At 40.7% G+C, this 9,610-nt stretch overlaps 1 protein-coding gene across 7 annotated transcripts; it reads left to right on the plus strand.

Moving 5' to 3' along the window:
- The first annotated feature begins 217 nt into the window (after positions 1-217).
- On the plus strand, positions 218-8,916 carry LOC143765892 (interferon regulatory factor 4-like). Of its 7 annotated transcripts, none has more exons than XM_077253062.1 (10): positions 239-303; positions 1,869-1,978; positions 3,196-3,416; positions 3,570-3,753; positions 3,913-3,977; positions 4,288-4,369; positions 4,722-4,826; positions 5,144-5,536; positions 6,520-6,635; positions 6,719-8,915. In XM_077253062.1, exons 2-10 carry the CDS (start codon positions 1,954-1,956, stop codon positions 6,791-6,793), a joined length of 1,266 nt encoding a protein of 421 aa, XP_077109177.1. In that variant the 5' UTR covers positions 239-303; positions 1,869-1,953; the 3' UTR covers positions 6,794-8,915. The 7 variants fall into 7 exon arrangements, with proteins under 7 accessions (XP_077109180.1, XP_077109177.1, XP_077109183.1 ...); XM_077253067.1 differs by having other exon boundaries at positions 251-341; positions 1,869-1,982; XM_077253063.1 differs by having other exon boundaries at positions 251-341.
- The last annotated feature ends 694 nt before the right edge of the window (positions 8,917-9,610 follow it).

Here is a 9,610-nt window from a genome sequence, read left to right on the forward strand (position 1 = left end):
ATTTATTGTTATTGTAATCTTTATTCTATACAGATATATAATTATTTTTTTTACTATAGTCATAGATAATGTATGAAGGGTTAAATCAGTATGTAAAAAAATTCCTTTGGGGGCAACATGTTTACAATTTGCTGGCTGTCTCCTATTAATAAGTCAGGGCAGATGCGATTCTTGTTCTACCTACTGCGAAGTTGGAAACTGAAAGTAATGATCATCAGTTTCACTTTTCGTTCATTTGGTGAGAACTGAATCTGGAGTGAAGGTACAAAAGGAAGAAACGTGTTAGAATACGACACTCTGCAGGTGAGATCTCCTGGAACTCATGAAGACGGGGTCTGTAGGTAATATACTGGGTAATGGTCATACTGGGGGGACATTGCTTCTACAGAGAAAGTAGCAGGTGATGTTCAAGAGAAAAGGAAAGGAAGTTCTAAGCAAAAATGAGGGCTGTTCTAGAGAAGCATAATGTGAGATTGCATGGAGAAGATGAGGTTCTGGAGAGAAGTTAGGAAAATTGTGGATAAAGAAATAGGGGTTTTAGAGTAAAAGTAAAATTGTGAATAAAGGCATGAAGGTTCTACGGCAAAGGGAAGTTTGTGGATGTAGAAATTCAGGTTCTAGGCTACATAGAAGGTTGTTGATGAAGAAATGGAGATTTGGAGGCAAATGGGAGGTTGAGGAGAAGGAAAAGGTCGTAAAGAGAATATTGTGGATTATTAAGGTAAAAAGAAGGGGATGAAGAAATATGTTCCGTGGCAAAGGGAAGGTTGTTGATAAAGAAATGGAGGTTTGGAGGCAAATGGAAGGTTGTTGGGAAGGAAAAGGTTGTAGAGTAAAGAAAAGATTCTGGAAAAAGGAGTAGGTAAAAAGAATGTTGGGGATGAAGAAATAAGTTCTAGGGGAAAGGGAAGGTTGTTGATAAAGAGATGGAGGTTTGGGGGCAAATGGAAAGTTGTGGAGAAGGAAAAGGTTGTAAAGTAAAGGGAAGATTGTGGAAAAAAAGGAGTAGATATAAAGAAGGTTGGGGATGAAGAAATAAGTTCTAGGGCAAAGGGAAGGTTGTTGATAAAGAAATGAAGGTTTGGGGCCAATGGGAGGTTAAGGAGAAAAAAATGTTCTAGGGCAAAATAACAGTTGTGGATAAAGGAATATTAGGGTAAAAAGAAGGTTGGGGATAAAGAAACATGGTCTAAGACAAGGGGAAGGTTTTGAGTAAAGGAATGAAGGTTCTATGGTAAAGAAACGTTTGTGGATGTAGAAATGGAGGTTCTAGGCTATATGGAAGCTTGTTGTTAAAGAAATGGAAGTTTGGGGGAAAATGGAAGGTTGTGGAGGAAGACATGGAGATTCTAGGGTAAAGGGAAGGTTGTGGATAAAGGAGTATTAGGTTAAATAGAAGGTTGGGGATAAATAAATGTGTCTAGGGCAAAGGGAAGGTTGGGGATAAAGACACAGAGGTTTTAGAGTAAAGGAAGGTTGTGAATAAAGGAGTATTAAGGTACATAGAAGGTTGAGGATAAAGAAATGTGTTCTAGGGCAAATGGGAGGCGGTGGATAAAGACATGGGGGTTCTATAGTAAATCGAAAATTGGCAAAATAGAAATAAAGGCTCTAGGGTAAATGGGAAGGTTGTGGATAAAGATGTTGAAATTTTGTTAATGGAAGTTTGAATGTTTAAAAAAAAGGTTAAAAGCTCGAGGATAAAAAACAGGTTCAAGAGTCAAGGAAAGTTTATGGTTAATGAAATGGCAGTTCTATGGTAAAAAGAAGGATATGGATAAAGAAATTGAGTTTTTTAGCCAACTGATGAAAGACCATCATGGTCTGGGACTGAGTTAACTGTGTTTTGAATTTTTTTCTGACCCTAGCTCATGAGAAAGCTTTCTGAAAGAACATTGCCAGAAAGTTTGTTCTTATTATGCCCAGTGTAATTGGCCAGTTTGAAAGAATGTGATGGGAAGTCAGCGCTGGACCCAGGGTAGGTGAGCAATATCTGGCATTATTATTTTACACGATTGCAGTAACTTGGGAATGTGCAAAAGATAGGGTGTGTCATCTCACCAATCCGGGTATGATCAGTCTGAAGATCCAGGAAGCCTCAAACGGATCAGGTCAAGGCAATTCCCTCCCCAGTATCGAACCACAAACGAAGAGGATCCAGGGGTCCATTTTGTGGAAAGTGGAAAACTTGGTTAACCATGAATCTATCTTTAGCTAATGTGTATTATTATTATTATTATTAATAATAATAAATATTATTATTGTCACCTTTAGGCTTCGAAGAGACAATAAAGAAAATTAAGTTCTTGAGACAAGTTAGAAATGTTCTAGATAATAGAAGAGGATGATTGATAAAAAAATAAGTAGGTTCAGGGAAGATAAATGGGAGGATCCACAAGACACTTAAGGAGATAATAGAAAATTTTGGGGAGATGGAAGGCAGGTTGTAAAGTGAAGAAAGGCTTTGGAGAAATATAAGGTATTAGAAAGCAGGCAATAAAAGTTCTAGAGAGGAAAAACAGGTTATAATGAGATGAGGAGAGTATGGAAGAAACTTGCTGGAAGCAAGGAAGACATGAAAAGAAGAAAGTCATGCAAGGAAGGTTTAGAAAGAGGAAACTATAGTCTGGAGAGCTTGGATGGAGCTTCTTTTGCAAAGGTTGAGATGTTATATATAGAAATGCTGAGTGAAATTAAAAAAAGAGGTAGTTTAGAAAATGAAAGGTTTCTATACAGTTTTTATTTGCTTCTAGAGAAAAGTCCACCTGGTTCTAGATTATCAGTATGTGAAATTAAGAAAAGAGAGCTAGGAGTAATGTAGTAATGCATACTCATCATGAACCTCCACAATAAAAGGTCTAGGTAGGAATGTGTGTGGGGGGAGTCGCTCCAGCGGTCTCACCAGGCAGCACATAGGTCTGGAGACCCCTGTTTGGAGCATAGGTGCTGGTCCTTGAAGGTGGAACCATTATCTGTCAGTCATTTATTACATATAAAAATGTATATAAGAAATTAGAAAAACAACAGGGGTACTGCTTTCATCTAAAAAGTGTGCCCACCCTGTCCACAGGTTATGTGTGACATTGTAGGTCACACACAGTCACTTCTATAGAGCTCACACAACCCATGGACTGGGCTAATGCTGTACTTGGATGAAAACAGCCATGATTTTAATTCTTGCTGACTTGTTCTTAGGTCCGAACAGAGGAGAACTCGATGATTTTGATTATTTTGGCCAGGAGATGAGTGAAAAAGGAACTCCTTTGAGGTTGAAAGAGTGGCTCATACTTCAGATAGACAGTGGAAAATATCCCGGTCTTCGATGGGAAAATGAGGAGAAGACAGTGTTCAAAATTCCATGGAAACACGCAGCCAAACATAACTACAAAGAAGAAGAAGATGCAGCCTTATTCAGGGTAAGACAGGAACCAAATCTGGAGTGTACAACCTTCAGGAGCTTGCTCCTATACTATTATGGTCTGGAATAATTCGGAAGGTATGTAAATTAAATACCTTGCCTGATTATCTCTGGTGCCAAATAATATAAAGTGGTTTCATTACTTCTTCAGGCCTGGGCAATTCATAAGGGAAAGTTTCGAGAAGGAGCCAAGGAAGACCCTTCGGTTTGGAAGACAAGATTGCGATGTGCCCTGAACAAAAGCCCAGATTTTAAGGAAGTCATGGATAGCGGCCAAGACTTTGGTGAACCCTACAAACTCTATACTATTCTGTCAGATCCTCCACAAAAAAACTGTAAGTCTTCTTTTTTGGACATATATTTTACGGAGATGACTCTGCTTTTGATTAGGAACTCTTGAACAATTTCTAAAGTTTAGTCAACTTGAAATAACAAGTAGTCATTCAGGTATTACAGTTGGTTATCTAAACTTTGTAGAACTGATTGTGTTTCAGATGAGGGATCCAAAGAAGCCATCAAGAAACTGAAAGAAGAACCACCAAGAATGCCCATTATCAAAGTAAATAAAGCTTACTACCCATCATGTATAACCACCAGTCTCCACCTTTCAAGGTTCTTCACCTTCATCACTGACTGCCCTGCCTAATAGAATATATGAGGTTTGGGTGGAGATGGTAAGAGGTGGGGGCACAAGGATGTCTTGGGACCTTAAGGGCCAAATATCGAAAATACTAAAAGAAGCAATATATATCACACCGGCCCTTTAACTCTCTGCAATTTTGGGTTTATTCCCTACATTTTGCTGTTTTTAGCTTTGGATCTTGTTCTTCATTCTTTTAAATCTATTTTTTTATATGTCTCATATATAGATGGAGAATCAAATGATGCAAGGTCCTGATGGTTCCTCCAAAGTTCTGCCGTTAGAAACGTTTAACACCCCAATGGAAGAAGGTGAGACAACCCCCATTTAGATAGAAGCCATCAGGCTGTGGTATCAACAACTTCCTGAAATTGCCAAGGGAAACCATATCTGATTATGCATATCCTCCTTATTAGCCAAATGAATGGCCTTCCATGTAAGGCACTGACAGATTTGCTTTGCCAAAGCAGCACCCCATTCTGCTTCATAGAGCAGGGTTCGCAGCTGGGAGACCCTAATCTTGAACATCTTTATGCTTTTATAGGATATATGGACAGAGGTTTTGGTAGTAAGGTAACTGTTTTCTGTTCATCTTGAAAGATGACAATGGTTTTAACCCATTAGTAATGTCGTCACTTGTACGTTACTTTCCTTCCTGCCCAGGGAGATTGCCTCCGCCAGTCATCTTAAGGACCCAAAACACTGATCATAAAGTAGCAGATATTTCAGAAAACGACATTATCATCCCATCATCACCTTCTTCATCAGGTGAGATGTGCCATTGATGTCAATAATTGGAGTATATATCTTATGGGTTTCATATGCGCCTTCTATATATAGATACGGGTGTAACTATGGGTGCTGCAGAAATAGCTAATTTCTTTAGCCTTTTTGCCTGAGAGCCCAAAGGACCTATGGTCACATAAAAAGACACCAATATATAAATGGCACATGGCAGGTGAGAGACTTGTTACCTATTCTTCATGCAGCCTAGATTTAGTTTACTCCTCTATACATAGACCCCTTGTCAGGATCAGGATGGATGGAGGAGGCGTCCTAAAACTGACCTTGTTTTATTGCCGCAGATTACTGGCTACATGTCCGCCTTTACTACCGGGGCAAACTGGTGACTGAAGTCACCACACAGACAGTCGAGGGGTGCCGCATTATCCCTCTGGCATCACCCGAACATGAACATAACATGGGTTCGCCGCACCATCTGGAGGATATTCTGCTTCCACCACCCCAGATACTGCCTGACATTCTATCCCCAGAAATGCAGAAAGTCGCCAAGAAGTTATTGCTGCACCTGGACAAAGGGGTATTCCTGTGGGTGGCACCTGATGGGGTCTACATAAAGCGTCAATGCCAGGTGCGCGTCTACTGGAGTGGCCCCCTGGCTCCCAATACTGACCAGCCTAACAAGCTGGAGAGAGAGAAGACTTGTAAAGTGTTGGACATAGAACACTTCATGAATGGTAAGGGCTTGTTCACACGTGGTGTTTTTGCTGCTTTTTCGTGCTGCTTTGGGGCTCTCTCACACCTCCTGATATTTCCAGTACTGGAAAAACCAGTACCGGAGATATGTGTGTTTAATAAGTGTGACAACCGTGTACCGCATCAGTATCACACATACCGGTGCCTGGGAATCAGTGGTACTGTTCGCGCTGTTCCCCGGTACCGGGTGCTGAAGACCGCTCTCATCATTCTCTCTTGCTCGTGCTGTCATCAGCGCTATCAAGGGACAATGTTGAGAGTTGTATTCAGCTGGTAACAGCGAGAGCAGGAGGCTGCTTATGGGAGTATTCATCAGCCACCGCCTGCGCTATAAATAAATAAATAAATATTTAAAAAAAAAAAAAATGACATGGGTTCCCCTGTATTTTTAATAGCTAGCCAGGCCAAACTAACATCTGAAGGCTGCAACCCACAGCTATCGGTTTCAGCAAGGCGCCAGCTGACGAATACTCCCATCAGATGCCGCATAGTCTCTCTCTCTGCTATTAGCGTCAGCAAGCGTAGGCTGATAGCAGTAGTAGTCCCATCCGCCGCTTGCTCTCGCTGTTACCAGTTGAATACAACTCTCAACATTGTCCTCTGCCAGCGCTGATTGCAGCATGAGCAGGGGACAGAGATGAGAGCGGTCTTCAGCACCCAGCGCCGGGGAATAGCTGGAACAGTACCGCTGCTTCCCAGATGCCGGTATGTGTCACACTGATGAAACACGGATACAGCTGCTTTAGGTCTGATAAAGAGGGGTCCTCATATGTGGATATCCCCTAACCAACACTTCCCAATGGAAGCTGAAATCTAGGGCTGAAGACCAGGATACCAGATGCATTCTGCCTTATTTATCATGGAGTAGGAGACGAAAACAAATCCCTGATCCTCCTTACCCAGGACTAGAATAATGTGAGTTCTGTCTTTCGCTTACGAGATTTCTCCGTTTAACCTCTCGTAGAGATTCAGATGTACGTCCATCACAAAGGTCCTGAACCCCAGTATCAGATTCAGCTCTGCTTTGGAGAGGAATATCCAGGGTCAACGCCGAGCTCCAAAAAGTTAATAACTGCTCATGTGAGTATACAATATGGGGTATACATGGGGACAGGTCACGTATGTGCCCCCAGTCTGAATTTTCTGAACTTTCATATTCATAGGTGGAGCCGGTGTTTGCCCGAGAAATGCTTGTAAATGCAAAAAGAAAACTGAGGAAAGACCCCCCGGCTGACTAGTCTCCCTGCACGGAACAACTGATCCTGATCCGGCTCATTATGCTGAACCTTCACATTTCTTAGTTATATCTTATTGTGGGAAAGCTGGGTGATAACAAGTACATCCGCCATTAAGGTCCTTATGTAGGATAGCTGTGTGCTCTGTAACGTTAGTAATATTGGGTCTGACCCAGCTTTCCTTGGGATGGGTGTAACTTAGAAAATGGCTGAATTGAAATTTTAAAGTTAAGTTCCCACTATGAGTTTTTGGTGAGTTTTTGTTTCTGTGTATTTTCGCTGTACAAAAGAACTTGGAGTCTTACAGTTTCACCCAAGTGAATGGGATTTATAGAAATCTCCTGCCCACTGTGCTTTTTTTGTGCAGCGTAAACTGACCTGCAGTGCGAGTTTGAAATTCCCAACATGTCAATTTCTCCTTCAGATGCATCGTTTTATGTGCGGAATTTCCCCATTGAATTGTATTATATGCAGAAAATCCGCATGTAATCCACACATGACTGTAAAGTTTTGTCAAATACCAGGAAATATCAAAAACAAAGCCGCTTTATTTAAAGCATGATATACCAAAAAAAAGAGACAAAAGCCGAAACATCAAAAAGGCATGCAAAAAAGCTCAACTCGCCAAATAACCATTGTGGGGATGTAGCTTTAGAGCTTATTACTGTGACTCGCAGACTGTAGATTTTTTTTTGCTATTTTTGGGTGGTAGAGGCATTTAGAAAACAAGTAAGTTGTCCCCTTACTTATTGCATGCTTGGATATTTGCCTTTGATTAGGAAACGTGTGCATGACATGAATATCTGCAAAAAAGGTTTTTATTCGCTGACAATAAGCAGAAATCTGTAATATTTTGATAAACAAAATACTTAAAATATTGAATAACTTTTTATTACCGTATCTTATAGACGCCCATTCAAGTTCATGTATGTATTATCTATCAACCCCTTAGATATTCCCTAGCACCTATATTCCCAAGGCTGGGGTCACACATTACAGTCCTGAGCAGAGAACCACATGGCAAAACCGTGTGTTGTTTGTGTCCATTGTTTGATTATATTATAAGGGTTCATTCTCTCGGGTAGGCGTTAGGGCTTAGGTAGCGTTCACACAGACAATGCAGTCTTGGTCCAAACATGTGCAGTTTTTATTGTTTTTCACAACACCAAAACAAACTCATAAACATAATTCCCTAGCCTTATCCAGGAGCTAACTAACCAGAACATGCCCTGGCTACTCATATCCTGCTGAGCTAGCCCCAGTTTGGTTAAGCAAAACAGCTGTTGTCCATAGCATCCACTGATACTTGAGGTTCTCTGCACACGACCTGTGCAGATTCTTCTCGGAGAGGAATTCTGGCCTGTGTCTCTTTTCAGCTCCAATACACATCCAGTCTGGTCAGTTTTCCTGAGCTACCTAAGGAGAGCACCTAGCCTGTTTATTTGCAGGGCCAGCCAGGTCATCTAATCAGAACCTGTAGAGTTAGGACTTAACCCTAGCCTACCTAGCTTTGCTACAGTATAATTTTATATGCTTCACCTGTAGTGGCGCGAAACCACAGCAATTTGCTGTAAACCACGTGGCTCTCGGACATGCAGTACCAGAGCTCCACAGCAGGAAAATGTAAACTCGATTTCAAATGAGACATCGAGTCCAACCATTTTGTTTCCCTACTTCTTCTATGCAAATGCACTGTCAAAGGGAAAGTTCACATTTGTTTAAATTACTCTTGTATGTTTAATGTATTTTTTACTTTTTGATCAATTTCTTTTTTTATTTCCGTTCCACTGTGTTTGTAAAAGAAAAGTAAAACACAAGTATAATAAAACCAAACAAACGCAGACATTTTTTTTTTTTCCACTGGCCACTAAACTTAATACTGGACTCATGCTCGCTGTTCTGTTCAGACACTTTTCAGCAGTCTCATTATCATTCTAATTACAGATAATATTGCTATATAGGTAATACAAGAGGTACCTTTCACAATAGGCGATGTCACAGCCCACCTTCTCCCCCTCCCTTCATATTGGCCCTTGCCCAAATCAGAGCTTACCTGGCAAACGTTACACAAAACAGGATGTGTGTGCCTTCCAATAGACCTAGTGTCCGTATATATATATATATATATATATATATATATACAGGTCCTTCTCAAAAAATTAGCATATAGTGTTAAATTTCATTATTTACCATAATGTAATGATTACACTTAAACTTTCATATATTATAGATTCATTATCCACCAACTGAAATTTGTCAGGTCTTTTATTGTTTTAATACTGATGATTTTGGCATACAACTCCTGATAACCCAAAAAACCTGTCTCAATAAATTAGCATATTTCACCCGTCCAATCAAATAAAAGTGTTTTTTAATAACAAACAAAAAAACCATCAAATAATAATGTTCAGTTATGCACTCAATACTTGGTCGGGAATCCTTTGGCAGAAATGACTGCTTCAATGCGGCGTGGCATGGAGGCAATCAGCCTGTGACACTGCTGAGATGTTATGGAGGCCCAGGATGCTTCAATAGCGGCCTTAAGCTCATCCAGAGTGTTGGGTCTTGCGTCTCTCAACTTTCTCTTCACAATATCCCACAGATTCTCTATGGGGTTCAGGTCAGGAGAGTTGGCAGGCCAATTGAGCACAGTAATACCATGGTCATTAAACCATTTACCAGTGGTTTTGGCACTGTGAGCAGGTGCCAGGTCGTGCTGAAAAATGAAATCTTCATCTCCATAAAGCATTTCAGCCGATGGAAGCATGAAGTGCTCCAAAATCTCCTGATAGCTAGCTGCATTGACCCTGCCCTTGATGA

This window comes from Ranitomeya variabilis, chromosome 4, assembly GCF_051348905.1.
Source record: "Ranitomeya variabilis isolate aRanVar5 chromosome 4, aRanVar5.hap1, whole genome shotgun sequence".
In the NCBI taxonomy this organism is placed as follows: Eukaryota; Metazoa; Chordata; class Amphibia; order Anura; family Dendrobatidae; genus Ranitomeya; species Ranitomeya variabilis.

What these genes read in the sequence shown, in the direction of transcription:
- LOC143765892 (XM_077253062.1), top strand. Translation starts at nt 1,954, where the DNA reads ATGGGAAGTCAGCGCTGGACCCAGG. An exon ending in AAGATGCAGCCTTATTCAGG is followed by an intron (nt 3,417 to 3,569) that starts GTAAGACAGGAA and finishes TTACTTCTTCAG; the next exon opens with GCCTGGGCAATTCATAAGGG. An exon ending in TAACACCCCAATGGAAGAAG is followed by an intron (nt 4,370 to 4,721) that starts GTGAGACAACCC and finishes CTTCCTGCCCAG; the next exon opens with GGAGATTGCCTCCGCCAGTC.